Raw genomic sequence first — 23,564 nt, 5'->3', positions numbered from 1 at the left:
AAAACTTTTGCTTGACCTGCTAAGTGTATGGCTTTTTGATACAAATGCTTTAATTTGAGTTCTCTGTGTACCTGCAAATCTACAAACTGCTGCCCGTAGACATCCTTTATTGCATTTCTAAGCGTAGAAAAAGCATGTCATCTTTCAAAAGGACCACACACTTCTTCCTCCCTGCCGGCGTTTTAAAAACCAAATAGTCAGCTGTCATAACAAAAAGATGGCTCACCCCCCCCCCCCCCCCCCAAACCTTACCTCCATTTTATTGCTAGATCTATATCTCATTAATCTAGATTTATACATTTCATCTAATTCTGGTTACATATAACATTGTACACTACTGTTTCTATCTTTATATAATCATTTTTCTTTTGAACCTACGATAAAGCAACTGCACTAATATTTTCATGACCTGCAACATGTCCAATCTCTATAAATTAAATGCTTGTAACATAAGCTTCCAACAAAATAATCTAGTGTTTTTGTCCTTGAAGCTTTCTAGAAATATCAAAGGATGGCGATCGGTATACATGATTGTCTCTAATGCATTGCTTACATGCAAACATTTAAAACGTTACCAACACTAATTTTTTTAATGGTTGCATTTTTTTTCTGGTGGATATTTTGGTTTATTTTTAAAATAACTGATTCGCCTTTCAATTCCATAATCATCATCCTGTAACAACACAGCTCCAACACTACCTCTGACAATGCTGTAAACACCACACGAGCCCTGCCTGCCAACTCTATCTTAAGTTAACATTACCCACATAAAACTCTGACCAGTTCATCTGTTTAGCCAATTTTTCAGAGTAAGTGATAAGGGCTTCGACATCTACTTTGAACTTCGGTCATGTTTTGATATTATTTGCATGCATCCCTGCCTGGCCTTTGATTATGAGGAGTTTGCTCATCGTCACTCTCCTCCCCACTAAGCTTACCTTCTACCTTCATCTCGTCCTTTTTTGAATTGACTTTCCTATTTGTCAACTTTCGTATTCAAACTCTGTCTCTTCTCCTTTTTGCTCAGCTAAGAAACCTCTCTCCCTTTCTTTATTGTCTAAAATGGCTCTTCTCTCCCTTTCTTTCTCATTTTCGTTTCTTTACCTCCACCTTTTATGTTCTCTTTCTAACTCGTTTTCTTCTTTGGAATTTAAGTTTTCTAACTCCACTGTTTGTGATTTTATGCCTGACTAACTCTGTTACAGTTTCAGCTTTCTTATCCCTAGTTAAATCCAATTCTAGCCTGCCTACTAATTCTGAGTGACTCTTTGGTCTTTCCAACCTTACTTGGCAAATTTGGGAAGCGGCTTCAACATTCCCCATCCCCGAATCCCCCCCAATACCTGTTAACAATCATTTCCCCACTTTTGATTTAACCAACAACAAGCAACTATATTTAAACAGATTTTCCACTTCTCACTTAAGTTTTAAAGTTCTCGGACTCTCATCCTCAAGTCTGTTTAAACCTTTCATAGTTCAGGTTGGTCTGGTTCCCCAACCCAAGTCTCAGTCTGTTATTAAGCAGACATTGACCAAAGTGAAAACTGCAATATTTAGAGGAGAGTTTCACCGTATGTTTTGTACACAAAGTGTGGAAAGAGTGGTGTAATCTGCCATTTCCACAACTCCTAGTGGTTAAATAAATTAAACCCCTGACACTCTACAGAAGCAACAAGTAACAATTTATTTATCTAACTTGTAACCTAACTAAATTATTAACAAACCCCTTCCAACTGCTTTTCCCAAATCTAATAACATTCTAATGGTATGCTTTCTAATAATTATAAGTCCCGCTGATATAAAAATGAAACACAAATAATTTAATCTCTTGAAATTACAGCCACATTTAAGTGTCTTTCAGAATTTTCTGTGCCTTCTCTGTTGAATGTTTTATCAGAAACACCTCCTTTGAATTCTTCTTTTGGAAGTATTAACTAGCTGTGCCATAGGTACCTTTGTGACCTTAAATGGTGCGCTCTCTCTCCCTCTCCCTCTCCCTCTCCCTCTCTCTCCCTCTCCCTCTCTCTCCCTCTCCCTCTCTCTCTCTCTCCCTCTCTCTCTCTCCCTCTCTCTCTCTCTCCCTCTCTCCCTCTCTCCCTCTCTCCCTCTCTCTCTCTCTCTCTCTCTCTCTCTCTCTCTCTCTCTCTCTCTATGACGGCTGTGAACTCTGGCAGATGACACTTAACTAGAGTCAAAGTCATAGAGTAATACAGCATGGACACAGACCCGTTGCCCTCCAACTGGTCCATGCTGACCAAGGTGTCCCCTCTGCTAGTTCCAGTTGCCTGCATTTGGTCTATATCTGTGTAAATCCTTCCCATTCATGTACCTATCCGGATGTTACTTTCAATGTTGCTATTGTACCTGTCGATCACTTTCTCTGGCAGTCACTTTCTCTGGCAGTCGATTCCACTTGTACACCACTCTCTGCATGAAGAAGTTGCCCCTCAGGTCTTATTTAATCTTTTCCCCTCTATGCTGTCTAGTTTTCAATATTCATCCCTGGGGAAACAACTTTGTGTATTCAACCTATCTATGCCCTTCATCAAAGTTGCCCCTTATTTTCCCATGTTTCAAGGAATAAAGTCCTTTTTTGCCAACCTCTCCCCGTAACTCAGGCCTACTGGTCTTGGCAACATCCTTGTAGATCTTCTTTGCACTGTTTGCAGTTTAACTATGTCTTTCTAGTAACAGGGTAACCAAAACTGTATGCAAGACTCCAAATCATCAATGACTTATACAACTGTAGCATAACGCCCCAACTCCTACATTCAGTGGCTTGACTGAAGGCTAGCATCCTAAATGCCTTCTTCATCACCCTGTCTACCTACGATGCCGCTTTCAACGAAGTATGCGCTTGTATTCCTAGGCGCCTCTGTTCACAACATCCCTCAGTACCTCGCCATTTACTGTATAAGCTCTACCTTGGTTTGACTTTCCAAAGTGCAACACTTCACACTTATTTGTGTAGGATTGGCAAATGCAATTCAGAGTCCACTTCCCCATCGGACCAGTATTCCTCTGTTATTTTTGACAATCTTCCTCGCTTTCAATGATGCAAACTTGCCAATCGTACAATGTACATTCATATCCAGGTCAGTTATGTAAATAACAATTCTCCTGATTTTTTTTTTCCAATTGCTGTCTCCTTTTAATGCCCTTGATATCACTTTGTGGTCCTCCATTGTCAAAACCATCAGATTTAACAGTAGACTACATGGAATCCAGGGAGAGCTAGCCAGTTTGGAAACAAAATTAGCTTGAAGGTAGGAGACAGAGAGCATTGTAGAGGGTTGTTGTTCAGACTGGAAGCAAGTGATCAGAGGTTTGTTGCCAGGCTAAGTGCTGGGCCCACTGCAGTTCATTTCTGTAAATATTTGTCTGAGAATATCGGAGGCATGATTAGTAAGTTTGTGGATGACACCAAAATTGGTAGAATAGTGGACAGTGAAGACTATTATCTAAGAGTAACAATGGAAATTTCATCAACTGGGCCAGTGGGCTAAGGAATCTCAGATGGAATTAAATTTAGATAAATGCGAGGTGTTGCATTTGGCTAAGACAAACCAGAGCAGAATTTGCACAGTCGCTGGTAGGTCTGCAGGGAGTATTGTTGAACAGAGACTTAGGGGTGCAGGTGAAAGTGGTGACACCAGTAGACAGGCTGATGAGGAAGGTGTTTGACACGCTTGCCTTCATTGGTCAGAAATTGAGTACAGGAGTTTGGCTGTCATCTTATAGTTGTACAGGACATTGGTAAGGCAACACTTGGAGTACAGTGTACAATTCTGGTTGCCCAGAAGGATGATGTTAAACTGTAAAGGATGCCAAAAGATTTACAAGGATATTAACAGGACAGAGGGTTTGAGTTATAAGGAGAGCTGGATAGACGGAGTGTAAGAGGCCAAGTTTTAAGGATTTATAAATTCATGAATGGCATAGATAAAGTTAATATCCTAGGTCTCTGACAATAGGGGACCCCAAAACTAGAGGGCATAGATCTAAGCTGAGAGGGAGAAAGTTTTAAAGAGGCTGTGAGGGGCACCTTTGTCACGTTTGTGGAATGAACTACCACATGAAGTAGTAGAACTGAAGTAGTACACTTAGAACATCTCAAAGACGTTTGGACAGGTACACCAATAAGGTTTAGAGGCTTATGGGCTGAACACAGCCAAACAGGACTAGTTTTGTTTAGGAAAACTGCATGGTATGGACAAGTTGGGCCAAAGGATCTATTTCCATGCTGTATGACTCTAAATTAGTCAAAAGACAATTTCCCTTTTTCACAACCATTTAACTGTATTGATATTTTCTACATGTCCTGCTGTTCCATTCTTAATAATTGAATGCAAAATGAGTGCAGAACATGCTATTCAGTCCCTCTGGCCTCTTCTGCTATTCATTACCTTGAGCTTCCTCTGCTATTCAATAAAGTCATGGCTGACCTGTTTCACATTCCAAATTCCTATCTAGCCCTGCTAACTAATGTCCTCCAGTACGGGACTCGCCCACAAGTCTATATCTTTTCAAGTTCATTGAGGATCTTATACACTTCACTTAAATCACTCCTCATTTTTCGAAACTCCAGTAGAAATAAGCCCAGGCTGCACAGCCTATCCTTTTAACTCGCTGTATTCATTCCAGTTATCAATCCAGTAAACCTCCTCTGAAAAACTTACAACTTCTTTACATCCTTTCTTAAATAAGATGACCAAAACTGCACGCAGTAATGGAGATGTGATCTCGATACTCACTCGAAATGAAATATAACACCGTATCTTTATGCAGTGTTCTCCCACAAGGAGTAGCATCCTGTTAACCATCTTGATTGCATGCGTACTAATTTTGACTCTGTCATTAGAGTACCTAAGTTCTTCTTCAGCTAGCGGTCACAATTCTGCTTTGCTTCTCTTTTTTTAAAAAAAAATCTTCCTGCCAAATCACCAAAAAGGTGATTTGGGCAGGTTATAAGAGTAGACAGATATGAAGCATGCAGTACAATATGATTAGGTGTGAAGTAATGATTTTTGTTTCAAAAACAACAGGAAGGCATAGCATCATTTAAACAGTGATAGTTTGGAAAATATTGATGGACCAACAGGCTTGGATGTCTGTGCCCCAGTCGCTGAAAGTGATTGTGTAGCAAGCAGTTAAGAAGGCGAATTGTATGGTGGGCTTCGTTGCAAGGGGATTCGAGTGGAGGAGCATGGATACCCTGATACATCTGCCCTGAATCTTTGAGAACACTGTTTATATGTTGTATGCACTTCTAGTTGTCTTACCTTAAAAGAAAAAAATGCATGTGCCATACAGGAGTTCAGTGAAGATTCGCCAGCCTGATGCCTGTGATATTGGGTTTGTTGTATGAGAGAGCGGGTCATTTAGACCCCTATTCATAAAAAAATAGGAGCAGGAGGAGGCTATTTGGCCCTGTGACCCTGCTGTGTCATTCTTCACGATCATGGCTGATTTCCCAACTCAATAGCCTAATCCTGCTTTCTCCCCACAACCTTTTGATCCCATTTGCCGCAAGTGCTATATCTAGTCATCTTCTAAATACATTGTGTTTTCGCATTACCTACTTTCTGTAGTAATGAATTCTACAAGCTCACCATTCTTTGAAGAAATGGCTCCTTATCTCTGTCCTAAATCTACCCTGAATAACCCCTGCTTCTGGAACCCACCAAAGGGAATGTCTTCCCTGCATCTACCCTGTCCAGTCCTGTTTGAATTTTCAGTGTTTGAGATCTCTCCCCAACGCCCCCCCCCCCCCCAACACACCTTGTCTGAACTCTAGTGAAAACAATTCCAACCTAGTCAATCTCTCGTCATATGCAAGACCTGCCATCCCCCAATAAATCATCGCTGCACTTCCTTGAGAGCAACAGCATCCTTCTTCCAAAAGGAAACCAAAACTGCACATGATATTCTCACCAAGATCCTGTGTAACTGCTACAACACATCCCTGCCCTGTACTCAAAACTCTTCACAATGAAGGCCAACGTACCATTTTGCCTGCTTTACTGCCTGCTGCGCCTGTATGCTTACCTTGAGCGACTGATGCACAAAGATGCCCAGGTCCCACAACACACATTTACAGTCATTCAGGTAGAATTTAGAAGAATGAGAGATTTTATTTGAAAAGTATATAATTCTCATACTACTGGACAGACGAGGTACAAGGTTGAGGATCCTCTGGCAACAGTTTCTCGAAGAACAGGTCACAGTCTCGAGTTAGAAGTTTGGACAGAGAGGAGAGAGGTTTTTTCACTGACCCAGTGAAATTTTAATGTAGTGGAGACCAAATCTCTGAATATCTTAAAATAAATGAATTTCTAGGCACTGAAGGTATTGAGAGTTATGGGGAGAATGCAGGATTCTGGCATTGAGATTGAGAAACAATCTCAATCCTGTTGAATGGTGGCACATGTTCTGGACCGAATGGCCAACTCTGCTACCGATTTCCCGTGGTTTCTCTTTACCATTGGCATTTTTTCACTGTGGTCTACTCCTCCATGTCTAGCTAATCTGGTTCATTTATTTAATAATTTGGTGAATATATTTTAGAAATTAGTTGATAAATATTTTGGACTAGAAAAGAATCAAAGAACCCTGCAATGTGGAAGGAAGCCGTTCGGCCCATTGAATCCACAGTGATCCTCTGAAGAGCAACCCTCAGAGCATCCCATCCAGACCCAGCCCTCAATCTTATCCTATGGCATGTATTATTTTCTCTTGCACTCGAGTGTAAAATAATACCCAAAGATGTGCAGAATTATTGTATTCTTGGGTTAACAATTGTTGAATTTTTGCATCTTTTTGTTCTGTTCCACCCTTAACTCAGCTTTAAAAGGAGATTGATAGTGCATTAAGGTATGTTGACTTGTATATGCTGACAGTGTGTGGTTGCTGGATTATGCATGTGTAAAATAGAGAGGTGTAGAAAAGGTAGATGGAAGATCCTTTCCCCTTGTTAGCAGGATCAGTAACCGGGGGCATAGATTTTAAGTAAGGGTTAGGAGAATTGATGGGGATGTGAGGAAATCACCTAAAGTTGCAGTACTCTGTAGCTTGATCTGAGAGCTCTTCATTTACCAAGGCTTTCCTCAAAAGCGCAGCAGTGAATGAGCTAAAGGGGTGCAGTGATTAGTCTGTTTGTATATAACTGATCTCGGGTGCAGCCCTTCTGGAAATGTATTTTATGCTAATTTAGAAGTGCTCTTGTAGCACAGCGATAGTGCCCCTGCCTCTGAACCTGGAAGCCTTGGTTCAGGTCCCACCTGTCACAAAATTTAAGTCATAACATATGAGAGGTTGATTTTTCTTTTAAAAAGTATCCATTTTAAAGGGATTCTAACTAAAGACAGAGCGTATTGAAATAGGACAAGAAAGAATTGATTGCAAGCTGACCAGAAAAGTGTTGGGTTAAAGCAAGTTACTAAGCTACAAGATGAATGATGGACTGCCTGGAATCCGGTTGGGACCAGTTTTCATTGTTTAAGTACATGATCTGGCTTGGAATTGGGGACACAATTTCAAAATTTGTGCAACAAGTTGTGAGAAGAATGGTGTTCTGATTTAATGCAGGCTGACTGCAATAAAATGTGGAAAGATGTTAAATTACTTGTGGGATGTGTAATTGATAAATTAACTACTAAAAGTGTGGTGTGTATATTTTGGTAAAAAGAATGATGGGACCATAGACTGTTTGCAAGCTAGTGATGAAATAGCACAGAGGAGCAGCATCTAGAACTACTTTACTCACATCATTCAAGGGAATCATGCCGTTTCACCCACTTTTAAGCACTACTTTAAGTATAGAGGTTTTGAGAGAAATAGTAGCTGGCACTGTGAGCAGTTCTGATCTTTTTCCAGAAAATTTGAAGAAGCAATGGAGAAGATACGCAACATAATTACCAAGATTACCACTGAGAGACCATATCTGTTGGGGAAAGTTTGAACAGACTGAGGCTGTATTCTAGAAAACAAAGCTGTCCTGATTGAAGCAAGCCTGTACTTTAAAGGTTTTCCTTTGCAAAGAGATCAGATCTAGGTGTTATGCTGTCTAATATTTCCAAAGGAAATTTTGAGTCTCTTTCCCAATGTTTAAAGGAATTAGCATTGCATTTAAAGGCAAGCCAGATAAAGTCATCTGCAAGAAAAGGTGGAAGGGAAGACGTAGTCATGGGAGTTGGATTCGTCAGGTTGAAGGAAGAAAGTAGTTTTTTGTTTGTGGTACACTTAATATAACTAAGTGATTTGTCTATGTGTTTGATACATAGACACAGCAGTGTGGATATGGTACAGCTGGTGGTTTATCATGGCTCCCTAGCATATTTCCAAACCAGTGATCACATCACATATCTTTGAAGGACAAAGACAGCAGGTTAAGACTGACTACAATTTCCGCCTCCAAGTCACCTGCCATCTGGATTTGAAAACTTATCGCCATTCCTTCACTGTTCCTGGGTCATGATCTTGGAATTCGGTTCTAGAACGTGTTGCTGGTCTACAGCACAGACTGCAATTGTTAAAGAAGGGCAGCTAGGGACAGGTAGTAGATGCTAATCAATCAACAACACCAGATAACGAGCGAATAGAAGAAGCTTGCCGTTCCTCCTATTCCTTGATCCAACAGATGTTAGCCAGTAGATGCTGCTCAGGAGGGTTGCTCCGCGTGGGGTACCAAGCTGGAAGATGGGCAGTGCTGCATTGAATGAGTTGCAATGGAATGACAAGTAAGGTACAGCCTGATTGGTTTCATAATGCTTGTGGAATTTTGTTACTTAGCAGATGTGTAGAGGAGTGTTGTTTGGGGAGAACAAGCCAGAAGAGGAGTGGTGAGTGAAGGATTCCAGTTTAATGAATTTGCTTGAGGGTTGACAAGTGGTAATGAAGTTAAAGAAAGTAGTTGAATAAATTGTAATGATTCACAGTATTTAATGGATGCCAGTTTTGAATTGCTTAATCTGTCCTGAATATGTTTTAAGATTTATATTGTCAAAAGAATATAATTTAAATGTTGAGTTATTTTATTTCGTAGAGAACTTCACGTAAAATTTATTCTAAGAATTGTTCAGTTTTAAGCAACTGCGTATGAACGAAAGTAGACTATTCACATCTGACATTTCTTCCACTCAATTAGATCCTGATCTATACCTCTACTCCATTTATCTAACTTTGATCCATTTCTGTTAGTCTAATAAAAAGGATAAAGTATGTTCTTAACTAATAAAAAAAAACTTTCAATCAACTACATAGTGTAGAATTTTATTTATTCCTGATTTTAAGCATCAGCAGTTGTGGATTCACATTGATTTTCTGAAGGGTCATAGTGATGCAAGTTACAATTTATTTATTCTGTTCATTACACGTAGATGTTTAGACTTCACATTTGTGGTAAATCTTTTTGGACAGTGAGAGACTGAGTGATCAACCACAAAAGCTATGTCCTTTTGAGAGGTTCTTCAACTGGTTAAAACATGGAGTTTGATTTTTTTTTTAGAAATATCTTAGACAAGGGCAGCTTGGTGGCACAGCGATTTAGCACGGCAGCTTTACAGCACCCGGAACCCGGGTTTGATTCCACCCTTAGGTGACTCTGTGTAGTTTGCACATTCACCCTATGTCTGTGTGGGTTTTCTCTGGGTGCTCAGAATTGCCTGCCGTACTGACCGATGTGTAGATTAGGAGGGTTACAGCAGGATGGGTCTGGGTGGAATTCTGAGGGTTGGTGTGGACTTGTTAGGCCGAAGGGTCTGTCCCCACACTATAGGGATTCTATGAAGATTTACATTGTGCAACTTGTTCCCAAGAAAGTCATGGAAGCCAGTAGTATAATTAGGTACGGAAGGTAACTAAATGTGTTTCTGGGGAAATATCAAATTGAGGCTTATAGTGAAAAGTATATATTTAACAATAAGCCCTATAAGATCAACAGTAAAGAAGGTTACTTCTGAGTACAACTGGACCTTGATCAGATGAGCCGAAGAGTGGCAGAAGGAGTTTAGTTTAGATAAACATGAGGTGCTACGTTTTGGTAGGGCAAATCAAGGCATGTACTCTTAATGGTAAAGTCCTGGGGACCTTTGCTGAACAGAGACACTGGGGTGCAGGTTCAAATTTCTTAGAAATTAGAGGTAGACAGGATAGTGAATAAGGCATTTGGTAAAAATGCCTTTATTGGTCATTGCATTGAGTGTAGTAGTTGGGAGGCCATTGGTTAAACCACTTTTGGAATATTGCATTCTGTTCTGTTTGGTCTCCCCGCTGTAGAAGAGCCGTTGTTAGACTTGCAAGGTTTCAGAAAACATTCACAAGGATGTTGGCAGGGTCAGAGGGTTTGTGCTGAAGGGAGAGATTAAATAGGCTGAGCCTGTTTCTCCAGGAACATCGGTGGCTGAGTGGTAACCTTAAAAGTTTTTATAATCGTGAGGGGCATGGATATAGGGTGAATAGCCGAGGTCTTTTTCCCAGAGTAGGGGTGTCCAAAACTAGAGGCCATAGGATTTTAAGGGGTGAGGTGAAAGATTTAAAAGTGGTCTCAGAGACAGCTTCATGCAAAGGTAGTGCATGTATGGAATGAGCTGCCAGAAGAGGTGGAGCAGGCTGGTACAATTATAACATTTAAAAGACATCTGGATGGGTGTATGAATAGGAAAAGTTGAGGGATATTGGCTAAATGTAACTAGATTGTTTCAGAATATCTGATCAGCACGGATGAATTGGACTGAAGGGCCTGTTTCCATGCTGTATGTTTCTATAACTCTCTAAATTTGTTGTGCATTATGTGTATGTTTGACCTACAGTTACTACTTGAATTGGCACATGCATGTCATTTAAAAATTACACAATTAAGTGAAGATTGAAAGCAAATTGAGTTGATTTTTGTTTTTGCCTTCCACTTTAAGGTACCCCTGCAGGAATGATGTCCAGTCCATACAGTGGAAGCTCTGGGTTTCCAACTTCATTAAGCTTTGCACAGACTGCAGGTTAGAGTTGCATCAATAATTTTGATTAGTAAATTGTACCTGCATTTCACCCAAGTTATTATACCAAATTCACCTAGACTCCTCGGACAGCACCTTCCAAATCCATCCTAAAATACTTCCATTTAAAAAGACACAGGCAGCAGATAAATGGGAGCACTACCATCTGTAAATTCCTCACCAAGCCACTCATCCTGATTTGGAAATATAATGCTGTTCCTCTGTGTTGCTGGGTCAGAATCATGGCCCATTCTCCCTATCAGTTGTGGGTCTATCTTCAGCGCATGGATTGTCGCGGTTCAAGAAAGTAGCTCACCACCACCACCTCCAGGGCAAGTACAGGTGGGTAACAAATGCTGGCCGAGTCAGTGCCTGCTGCCGCCGCCCACACGCACCGTCCATGAATGAATAAAGCAAAAGTAAAACACTTTTTGCTATAAATAAGGGAGGTGTAAAACTGAGTGTGTAGAAAATTAAGCCTTTTGCAGCTTACTTTGGTATTTCCCCATGTAATTTTTGGATTAAATGGAATTGGAACTTCTGATGTTTGTACTGAGCAATACTTAGGACTACAAAGCATCGTAGCATAAATCTGTAGAATGGATTAATCATACAGAAGCAATTACCACGCTGGACCTGGCAGAAATTTTGTTGATTAAACTTTCTAAACACAGCACAGCTAAAATTTTGCATGCGCATTTTTATATTCTGGGTGCTAGTACAGGTCCTTTATCTAAGGAAATTGTATTACTGATGTTTTGTCTCCAGTAAATTGCTAGGAACTAGAATTTCTTATGAGGTGTTGATCAGTGGAGAGAGGATGCTGGATGACCATACTGTCTTTACAGGAATTAACTTGTGATTTTGAGAGAATTTGTCCCATTGTCACCGCTCAGTTTTTGTTAATTATTCACCCTCTTTGCCATTGGTTTCTATTTACCCACTATGACTGAACAGAAACTTAGTATGAGCTGAAGTTTCACAAGTACCACCTAACTCCTCCTTTGTGGTCTTGACTCATTCATGATCTTCAGTAGTAGATGTGAGCAGTCTTACTTGCTCATTGAGAACTGTAGTGACTAGCTCAGCCCATACTCCGCTTAATACAAATTGTCACTTGCAGTAGCAATTCTGCCAAGTTTTGGTAACCTACCTCTGGGACCACTGCCAATTGCAGTAATCTAGTAACCATTTATGGAATGTTTACTTCCATGTAACTAGTATTGATTTATTTTAAACTATTTGATGTCTTGTAGCTGTTCCAGGATCTCTGAGCCCATTGGCTATGCCTGGTCGTGTAGCAATGTCTGGAGTAGCTTCTGCCAACCACAGTGTCCTTCTGGTTAGCAATCTGAATGACGAGGTAATAATTTATTTCTTTCAGAAATCTTTTGCTTCATACTTCTGTTCCGAGTACATTGATCTCATTAAATTGTTCTAACATTTGTTTGTCTTCCTTATCAAGTGTCTTGGTATTCTGTTCCCATGTGTGTATTTCATGTTCTACCCACTAGTATAGAATCAAAATGTATATGATTGAATAAATGCCTGGTATTCATGAGCGTTATTAGCCAGTTGCAATTAGGTGGAAAATAATGGCAATAAGATGGGGGCTTTCGTTCTAGTTGTCTGCATTGTATTAATAAAGTCTGTCAGTTCCGATTACTGTGTTGGAAATTAATCTTGGCAAGTATGAAAGGAGAGCCTCAAATGTATGGAAATTGAGACTACTCTGCTTTTCTTTTACAGTCTGTATTTTTGTGCATAGATGATAGGTAGAATAATTCTGGAATTAATAAAACTGTTAGTAAGTGGTTCATTTTGCCTTTAACATTTTACTCTCCACTCATGTCATTGCCTTTTTAGTGCCATATCAAAACAGAAATAAAGTTGCAGAATGCTTGTCTCAGTGTTACTGATCATGAAAAAGGGAGGGTACTGACTATAATAAAAGCCATGGGCCTAAACATCTTAGTTTTGTTCTGTAGGCACACCCTAGAACCAGCTATATCTTACCCAAGCTGTTCTGATGCTACTATTGTAGCTGTATTTATCAGAACTATGGAAAATTGCCCAATTATATCTTGTCTGCAAAAAAAGTATCAATCCACTTGGATCAGCTGACATCCCATTAGTCTGCTCTCTATCACCAAAGTGACAGGTGTTGTTGACTGTACTATCAACTTGTACTTAACAATAGCCTGTACACTGATACAGTTTAGGTTCTAGCTTGGCTCCAGACCTAATTTATGACTTTGATCCAAACATAGACAAAAGAGCTAAATTCCAGGGGTGAGGTGACTGACCGTGAAGTCAAAGCAACATGTTGACCGAGTGAAATGTAATGGGACCAAAGCAGAATCAAAATCAGTTGAAAGTAAGTTGGATTCTAATGTAGCACAGGAAGATGGTTGTGTTTGATGGAGGGCCAATTGTCATAACTTGAGGATTATCACAATAGGTGGGTTCCTGAGAATCGTGTCCTAGGCCTAACCATCTTAAACTGCTTCATCAATGAGTTTCCCTCTAACTTAAGTTCAGGAGTGGGAATGTTTGCTGACATTTGCAGTGTCAGTGTAATTTTGCAATTCCTCAAATACGGATACTATTTGTGCTTGCATGCATCAAGACCCAGCCACCATTGGTACTTGGGCTCAAAACTGACATGTGACATCCATGCCATGCTAATTCCAGGCATTGAGGGTCTTGAATGGGCAAAAATCTAACCATCTGTCCTTGACATTCAACCATATTACTATTGCTGAGCCTGTACCATCAATGTCCTCAATTTATCGATCTGTCAACAAGTAGTGCGTCTGTAGCATGCAAGTTAATCCCAAAGGGCTGCCTTTCTCCAACAAGGCACAAGTCAGGAAAATGACAGCCTGGATGAGTGCAGCTCTAAAGATAATCAAGGCCTGACATGCCATTATAGACAACGTGGCCCACTTGATCTACATATCATTAACTAATTTAAATATTCGCACCTTCCATTACTGGTATGCCAAGTAGAAATGTATTCCACTTACAAAATGCATAACAACAATTCACCAAGCTTCCTTTGTTACATCTTTCAAATCTGCAGCCTCCACGTTTTTGAAGTATGAAGGCAGCAGATGCAAGGGAATACGCTATGTTCTCCCAGGCAGACCCCTTTCCACCTCGGAGCTATGTTTCCTTCATTGCGTTGTAATGGATTCAAGCAGGATTCAGTGCACCTACACTAGGTAGACTGCAGAGGTTGAAAAACATGGCTCCACCTGCTCAAGGGCAATTAATGAACAAATTCTGATCAAGCTAGTGTTGCACACCGCCCAAATGCGAGATGACATGTTCATTTGAACGTAGATATAATGTAAATTTTAATCCAAATAAGAAGGATTGTATTTCTAGGAAAATCGAATCTGAATTATAGAAAAGCTTCCTGGGTGTGTAGGTTTGTAAATTTAATTGTAAAAAGCCTTAAGAATTGCAAGCAAACAACTTGGATAGATTTAGGAGAGCAAAAGTCAAGAGGAAACTGGACCGCTGTAGAATACTAGTTATCTAGTATGCACCAGAACTATGTTGCCAGTAAATCAAAAATGCTGGGTGGCGAAGAGGCTTATAAATTGTGTAATGCGTGCTGTTTTGTGTTTGTTTGTGGCCATAACTCCCAATAAGTAATTAAAACATTTGTCTGTGGTTTGTGAATGTACTGACGTAAATTTGGCATTGTAGCAATAATGTAGAAATAGCCTTCTCCCTAGCTTTCCCAACCCTCCATATTTGTCATGTGCGACAATCAGTAATTTCTTCTTGTATTTACTCAAAATGGTAGGATGAGTTTCAATCTTGTTATTTCAAAGTAGTTCAAACGATGGCAGTGAAGAACTATGATGAGTTTAGGTCCTATCAAACCATGGAGGACAAACAGTGACTTTTGCTCTCCCTCTTCCAGCACCTACACTAAATCACGAAATGAAGTTACCCAACAGCACTCGGCATTCACCTAGCTGCTTTCATCAGAATGTCTTTACAATGTTATCTGACAATCCTCGGATGCCTGTTAGTAATGGAAGGCCATCTAGTTACTGAAGTGAGCATTTGGTTATGAGTGTGGGAGGATTCAAAGATGTTAGTTAGTGGACCACTGAGGTTTGAGAGGTATTAGATACTGGAAATTTTGGTGTACTTGAAATATAATTCTGCTCTTCATCTTCAAAAATATAGAGTTCTTAAGAGCACTCAAATTTGCAAGGGCGATATTTGAATTAAGAGGGCACAACTAGCAAACGACAGAACAGTCTGGGCCTTGTTTGTTATGGAGTTGGTCTTTTAAGATTATAAATTGGCTCAATAGGATAGAAATGGAGAAATGTCCAAATGTGTAGCAGTCCAACACTTGGGGCGTAAATATAATTCCTAATCAGTCCTATGAAGAATCTGGGAATTTGTTTACTTGGAGAAAATGTGCAACTCCCTGCCACCTACAGCAGTTGAGGTATTGCCATATACGTACACCTGTTTACATGCATATGAGTATAAGATGGTGAATGGAATAGAAGAATGTTGATGGTGTAAGATGAAAATTTGAGATGAGGTTTTTGTTGTATATCAACATTGATATGTCAGTTTTGCTAAATAACCTTTTTTTCACTGCAAAATTCTGTGCAGTTGTGTAGTCTTAACTGCTTAGTTCTCGTGCTTGCATATATTGTTTGCCATGGGATCTTGCTTTCTGTATAAACTTTGCTTTGTTGCCTTTCTTAAAGGTACTTTCCAAAGAACTTGAGACACTTTTTTTCCCACTTTTTTTTGTTCTTTTTCTTCCTTGATAACCTTGGTTTGTTGTATCTCAACATGTTCTTTCACTGTGCAAATCTTTTGTATTATGTAAAACGCTGGTTCTTGGGCTTTTGTCCTCAAATGATCTACTTATACCTCTATTTTCATTTTGGCTTTAGCAAAAGCTGGTATGAAATGTGGCTTGTATCTGAGCACTTCACGGGAGAAGTTGCCCAAGGTTCAGTTTACAATTATAAAATTTCAAATTAACTTTTGTATAGTTTTAAATGATGGAAACCTATTTGGTAACATTTTAAAAACTTTCTTCATGCTGTACTTCTGCATGCTAAGTGTAATGTTTGAATTAGCCTCTACAATATTTATTTGCCTGCATTTCATACCTCACCATGACACTGCAGTTAACTTCCAAGTTCAAGGTTTTTTTGTGCATGATTTTGTTTTTGTTTGTTTTCATGTAATATAAATATTGTAATTCTTCGATTTATAAATGTATTTTGCCCATGTTTTTTTTGTCTTGGGTGACTGCATTCAACTCTATTTTCTTGTAAAGTACATGAACCAGCCATTTTCTGACCAAATTCCTTGCATTTCCTGTGTACTGACCTATATATTTATTTTTGTTTTGTTTCCCTCTCCTTGTTTTCTTCTGCATTGCTCCACCCCAACCCATCCCATCCCCCTTTCTGACCCTGTGTATTTGTTTCACATTTCCCAACCCTCCCAATACCAATCCTCTTTCTGCCCCGTCCCTACCTTCTTCCCTGTGTTCATGCTTATGTGCTTGAACAAAATGTTCCTCGGACCAACTTGCCCCAATTAACTGCCTTGAACCATGATCCATGACCACCTCACCATTCTGCGGGAACCACCCTTCGTTATGGATGATCTGTTCATCTCCGCTCTTCCTCGATTCTTCTCTCTTCCTGTCTTACGCTGCTTGCTCTTCTCTCCTTCTAAAGATGGTTACGCCCCAAAGTCTGTTTACCCTCTTCGGTATGTTATCGTTAGCACTATACTTTTTATTATTGATTTAAAAATTTTCACCTTAATTCTTATTTATAGCTAGCAGTTCGGCTTATAGATAAGTAGATAATCTTCTGCTACTTTTTCTTTTGCTGTAATTCTCTCCATAGATGCTATTTTATTTATGGTAATGCATGCTTAAAAATTATTTTGCATGTTCTTTAGTATCACTTCACATTTTAGCTTTGAGGGATTTTACCAGGACTTTTCTCTTCAGATAATCACTGTGCTAAATCTTGATTTGTTGTACTTATTTTGGATGTCAAAACTTTGTTCACATTGATGTCTGATCTGTATGTTCTATTGATCTATCAATAATTGTTATTTGTCAAAATTAGCCTGTGCATAACTTTATTTTTCTTAACTCTCACTGTGCAAAAGGTGTTTATGGTGATGTGCAGCGTGTGAAGATTTTATACAATAAAAAAGATAGTGCTCTTGTACAAATGACTGATGTGAACCAGGCACAGTTGGGTAAGATTCTATATGCATTTGCAATAATTTTCCTTCCGTTGTGCTTAGAAAACGCACTTGATAAAATTAAGTCTTTACTTTTAGCCATGAGCCACTTAAATGGGCAGAAAATGTATGGAAAGATTATCCGTGTCACACTGTCCAAACACCAGACAGTGCAGCTACCTCGAGAGGGTCTGGATGATCAAGGATTGACAAAAGATTTTACTAATTCTCCACTTCATCGTTTCAAAAAACCTGGATCAAAGAATTTCCAGAATATATTTCCTCCCTCTGCTACTCTTCATCTTTCAAATATTCCGTAAGTCATTTGAAGTGTAGTGGTAGTCAGTTTTATCAAGAAATTAACTTGATGATTGTGGGGCAAAGTTTTTAATCCTCTGATTTAATGTTTCACAGACCTTCAATTACTGAAGATAATCTCAAGATACTTTTTACAAACACTGGTGGCAAAGTGAAGGGCTTTAAATTCTTCCAGTAAGTCGTCTTCTGTGAATGTCATTTGAAACCAGCATACTATTCTAATGTCACATCGGCCTTCCTTACTTCTCTGCTGAACAGCATCTCATTAACTGACTCCGCTTCCCCATTCTTGTCTGGTTGCTCTAAGTCTCCCATTGGGTGGTCTGAGGGCACTGTACTTCTTTCGAACAGAAGCTCAATAGCTTCCATCAACCACCTCCTTTCTTTGCCTTGCTGAACTTGTTCCCTCATTATACAATTTCACGTTACATTCATTTCACTTCTGCAAAATGAAGTTGTGTGTCTGTTTCAGTCCTGGAAATATCTGAGTTACAAAACTCCAGCTCTACTCTGTGCACCTCCATTCACCTCTTTCCAGTTTATTGCTGACTGTATAAGTGCTATTTCATGCTCTTGTCTTGAATTTGAGTGTATATAATCAACTTTCCTTCCAATTTCAACTCGTCTGATTCTTATGGCCTATCACAATTCTTTCCTTCTCTGCCCAGACCCTTTTTTACTTGTCTGTTTGCTTCTGGTAGGATATCAAGAAATGTTTTGTTAATTGATTCCCTCAGCTGCTTCTACTACTTCTCCACACCCTACACCTTGAAAAAACTCTAATCCATTATATCAGTTTCTCTGGTTCTAAAAGCACATGCTTAAATGATACACCTTACACAACCGTGTTTCTGAAATAGCCTATTTCTCCACTGATTGTTGGAGATTGTGGTGTTTCCCACACTACTACTCTTCTCCTAACCTCCCAGAATAGTGTTTTTGTTCTTAACCAAAAAATCCTGCAAATACTGGAATTCAAGGTAGACCAACAGGAAGCTAGAAAAACACAGCAAGCCAGGCAGCATCTGGAGGAGGAGAAGTCGATGTTTTGTGTGTTACCGTTCAGCTCCCCCTACCCCCACATCCATTCCTGAAGATAAGAGGCGGGGGGATGTAAGGTAGTGGAATGGTGGTTGTGGGTGGACACTGGTAGTGGGTATCACTTGATTGACCAATGGGAGGGATGAATCTGGTTTGTGGCAGGCGGTGGAGGTGCTGGAAAAGGGGATTTTTTTCAAAGGGAAGTTTATTTGAGTTCTCTAATTTCAATGTTAAGACCACTGGGTGAGCAGATAGAAGATAAGGTGTTTGTCAAATTTGCAACCTGATTCACTAAGACACAGGAGGAGGCTAAGAATGGACACGTCAGGGGGGCAGTAAAGTGGGGTGGGGAGTGGTGTGTGGAGTTGAAATGGGTACTGACTAGGCCATTTTGGCCAGGCGAAGATGCTTGATGAAATGGTCGCCTAGTCCAGGTTTGGTGTCATTGATGTAGAGCACCGGATGCAGTAGACTGGGTTGGAGGAGATGCAGAATAAACTCTCTCACCTGGGAAGAACTATTCTTTGGCTTTGGATGGAGGTGAAGGTGGTGGTGTGCAGGCAGGTGGTGCATCTTTTATGGTTACGGCATGGGAGGGGTGTCGGAATGGTTGGTGGGGATTGTATTGAACCTAACCTTGCCCATTTATTGGAACATTTTCTATCACCTCTCTTGTGATACCACACCAAACACAACTTTACCTCTTTTTCTTCACATTTCAGAAGGACTATTCTCTCTGTCATACCCCTGATCCACCCTCAAACATCCACAACAGCTTGTTACCTTCCTACAATACCATGACTTGGAACTCACTGTCATAAAGTTGTGGAGGCCAAGTCAGTGTGTTTAAGACAAAGTTAGGTTCTTGATTAATATGGGCTATGGAGATTAGGCAGGAGAATGGGGCTGAGAAACATTATCAGCCATGATTGGCACGGCAGATTGATTCAAATGGCCTAATTCTGCTTCTCTATCTTACGGTCTTATGAGCCATGTGTAGGCAGGTGGGATTAGTTTAGAGTGGTGTCACGGTTGGTGCAGACGTGGTGTTCCAAAGGCCCTGTTCCTGTGCTGTATTGTTCTATGATCAATGTAATTTATGTTCTATTTGGTTAGGAAAATTCACATTCAATTGAGAATGTACACAAAAATTAGTTTTAACTGTCAAATTTCAAAATTTCATTTGATTCTGCCAATTGTGTGTAAAATTCAATCATATATTCTTGTGTATAAGGTTGTGGTTTCCTGAATTTAAAAGCACTAAGTATTGTTGGCAAAACAAACAAAACTAGATATAGCTTTTTCTTAAAAAAAAGCACGCACACTTTTCTCTAATTCCGTACTTTTGTTTCAGAAGGGATCACAAAATGGCGCTGCTGCAAATGTGTTCTGTGGAGGAAGCAATTCAGGCACTCATTGACCTTCACAACTATGATCTTGGAGAGAATCATCATCTGAGAGTCTCCTTCTCCAAATCGACTATCTGAAAATACCCAGAGAAAGCTCACAGTTGAATTATTTGATTTTGATTTTGTGGTTTATTAGTAGACTTGTTTCAGGAAGGTGGGACCAGAGTTTGGCAATTCCAGCTAATGTCATTCCTTCATATGTACATTTGTTATACTGAAGTTGGAAGGATAAGCAATCACTAGAAGGGGCAGAGAAAATTCATTCAGCAACTGCTTGGGATGAAAGTTCAAAACATTCTTATGTTGAAGTTTTTTTCAGAGAAATCATTCATTTTTAGGTTTTGGAAATTTGAATAATTGTCTTTTTATTTAGTAGAAAAATACGAAGAGAAATGTGCCTTAAAAGTTGAATATACTATGAAAGTGAAGCTGGGGCCTTCTTTTGGGCACATGGTTGGAGAATTTAAGTAATAGTTGGGAGTATTGTGTAAATGTTAACACTAAGTTACAGTCTTGCTTGTTGCTGAATATACATTTTGTAGATGTTTGCAGTTGACATTGCAAATTGCTTATCTGCATTTCTATTACCATCTTTAGTTTGTAATTAAGGACTGAAATGGCTGTGGATTTTTTGAGCATGTGCAGTCAAGTCTAGTTAGTTAATGAAATTGGTGCATGTGTCATAGAAAGGCAAAAGAAAAAATGCTTCAAAATAAGAAGCATGAAGAATAGTTTTGTGGCAGTTTTCTAGAATGGACAACCAGGTGGGACCAAAGTTTATGTGCCTTTAGTCTTAATTTACCTTGCATTGTAATATTCAGTTTTAATAAACCTCTTCAAGACATTTTGTATTTGAACTGAAACAGACTTTAATATAAACAGCTCTGTATCTTCAAATAAGAGGAATTGTAAGAGTAAAGTTCATCACCTTGAAGAAAGTCCAACAATTATAAGTGTTGTTAAATTTAAGTAGTTTGGCCAAGAACTTTTCAGATCTATGTATTAGCATAAATCATATACATAGCATATCTGAACTATGTAGCAAAAAAGGTCATATATATTTTCTATATTAGTTATGTTTTTACATCTTGATCTCTAGCAATGTAAATCTCAGTATAGTTTGAAAGAGGCACAATTAAAATTAATTTTCTAACAAAATTGGGATGTTTGATGGTTGTGTTGGCTTTGATTTTCTTTTCCGTGTACTCTGTTCGCTTGCTGTAGCATGCCTAATAAATACTTCTGTAGCTCTATCCACCTTTTTCTGTCTTTCTGTACTGCTTTTCCTCACTTCCCTTGTTTGTCTTCACCTCATTTTAAGCTTCTAACTTCATGGTTAAACTCTTTAGGATGATAATTTGCATACAACCTTATTCCTGTGACTTGCTATTGCTCAATTTGAGGTGTAAGTGAAGCAATTTGCGTCACTATCCGATTTGTATATGCGGTATTTAAATTTTACAGCTTGCAGTTTTGATAAGGAACCTAATTCAAATAGATATGTATTTTTCTTGGGAAAGAAAAGGAAATGTTATCTAACAGACCGATTTTGAAGATTTCTGCAGTCTCTTGAGAAACAACATTAGGCATAAATGCCAGTAGTTCATTTTAGTGATAATGCATAATTTTTCTTCAAGTAGTTTTGAAAATAGATGAAATAAATTTGATGCATTGTAGACTTCCTATATTGAATGTACTAAACTTAACATGGAAAAATATAAGGTAGCAGGAGCAGGCAAAATATGTTTTGGTTGCCTTTATCTCAAACATCTCTGAAGGGTCTAGGCCCGAAACGTCAGCTTTTGTGCTCCTGAGATGCTGCTTGGCCTGCTGTGTTCATCCAGCCTCACATTTTATTATCTTGGAATTCTCCAGCATCTGCAGTTCCCATTATCTCTGATACAAAATGGCATTAGTTGTTTCAAACTTACAGTTAAGACCAAATTCAAAATTAAAAGATTTAAGATATTTTCTCTGGAGTTAAAGCCAGAATGTGATGCAAGTGTTCTTGGTTTTTGTTTGAAAGAGCCATAAACAATTTCTTTCTTGAAAAAATTTTTGGAAATTTGGAAAATTTTAAACCCAGCATTTTGCAATGAATACTTAAGTGATCTGTGCTAAGTTCTGTAATTTTCAAAGATGGAAATAGGAAATAAAATGTTTGGTAAGTTTTTTTTTTAAGATAAAGCATTCCATTTCAACATTTCTAGCAATTAATAGTTTATTCGTTCAGAGTGATGGATGCCCAGACATTCCTTTGCACAAATTTAACATTCCAGGAAGTCCTTCAGAATTGTAGAACTACGTATTTGCTCCACATAGTCATTTTAGACATGGTTTTGTCCGTACTGACAGAAATAGCATGCTTTAAGTTAAATGTGGAAATCTATGATGGACAGAAATGAAGTCACCAAGTTTCTTTGTCACCAGTGAAAACTTGGTTTTAAATGTGAATTTGTGCAGTTTTTTTTGAAGAACATTTTGCAGTCAGTCATTCTGAAAGCTTTTGTGCTAGGAATGTGTCATCACACTGAAACTGGGTTTACTACTGACAGTGGTAGTCTGTGCAAAATACAGTAGTTCTCTTATTCAAAAGTTGTCAAAAGTACGTTAATGGATAGACAGCTGATTTTGTGTGTAAATTAATCCGTTATCCTTGAATTTTGGTACCTCCAAAAAGTACATTTTTGAAATTTCATAACTATAGATTGATCAGAAATATGTAATTGTGTTAAAACTGCTTCAAGTCAATAGTTGAGAAATATTACACACATGGTATAACCGAACAAAACATTTTGTACAGCTATGATAAAATTGTCATTGCCTTCAAAAAAATACATTAAAAGCACGTTTTGATTTCTAACAACAGAATTTCAGAAAGCGCAATATATGTTTGGCCTGAAAATCATCTAGTTTTCTTCTTGTTTAAATATAACTTAAAAGTTTGACTTGCAATGGTAACCTTTAAATGCTGATGCCTAAAGATCTGTTAAAATATTTTCATCTGTCCTTTCATTAGCTTTGTGCAGCTAAAAGTGAGAATTTATTAGAGCTTGTGAAATGGGGCATCTTTTTTATTTCAGGCTCCTTTTATATGCATGCCTTCCAGATTGAGTGTACCACAGCTGGCAGGAAAAGAAAAAGAACTTTGGCCCGAGTCCTAAAAATTACTTGCTGGACCATTTTGGGTATTTCCCCTTGAACGTGCCAGTTGTAGTAAATGAGCAAAATATGGTTTGTGACAGTGCTTAATTAAAAGGAACTGGGATATGAATTAATGTCCATTAGGAACTAATGCTATGATTTCTCTAATTCTGCACAGATAATCATACCAGCATCAGCTGAAGATTCAAAGTTTATAGCTGAACTGTCACTCACTGCTGTATTTACTCTATACACCAAGATGAACCAGCTAGTCCTCTCAATAAATTCTTTTCAATTGTTATCATGCATGCAATGCAAACTCCTTCGACAGAAAGGACTTAACTTCCTCATAGTCATAAATTCCAAAAGTTTTGACTGTCAGCTTTTAAAAGCT

The 23,564-nt window shown here is 38.8% G+C and overlaps 1 protein-coding gene across 3 annotated transcripts in view; it reads left to right on the top strand.

Annotated features, from left to right (window-relative positions):
* LOC125456211 (polypyrimidine tract-binding protein 2) overlaps positions 1 to 22,793 on the top strand; it is a 60,873-nt gene extending 38,080 nt beyond the window's left edge. For 2 of the 3 annotated variants that reach the window (XM_048539106.2, XM_048539108.2), the window contains exons 9-15: positions 10,911 to 10,991; positions 12,245 to 12,351; positions 16,736 to 16,769; positions 17,181 to 17,273; positions 17,358 to 17,574; positions 17,673 to 17,750; positions 19,972 to 22,793. In XM_048539106.2, the coding sequence (XP_048395063.1) occupies positions 10,911 to 10,991; positions 12,245 to 12,351; positions 16,736 to 16,769; positions 17,181 to 17,273; positions 17,358 to 17,574; positions 17,673 to 17,750; positions 19,972 to 20,104 (743 nt within the window). In that variant the 3' untranslated portion in view covers positions 20,105 to 22,793. The remainder of the gene's footprint in view (positions 1 to 10,910; positions 10,992 to 12,244; positions 12,352 to 16,735; positions 16,770 to 17,180; positions 17,274 to 17,357; positions 17,575 to 17,672; positions 17,751 to 19,971) is intronic. The other variant, XM_048539107.2, reaches the window with a different exon arrangement.
* Positions 22,794 to 23,564: the final 771 nt, after the last annotated feature.

This window comes from Stegostoma tigrinum, chromosome 8 (genome assembly GCF_030684315.1).
Source record: "Stegostoma tigrinum isolate sSteTig4 chromosome 8, sSteTig4.hap1, whole genome shotgun sequence".
Lineage (NCBI taxonomy): Eukaryota > Metazoa > Chordata > Chondrichthyes > Orectolobiformes > Stegostomatidae > Stegostoma > Stegostoma tigrinum.
Note: the sequence above shows the minus strand (reverse complement) of the source record. Positions and strands in the feature narration are given on the sequence as shown.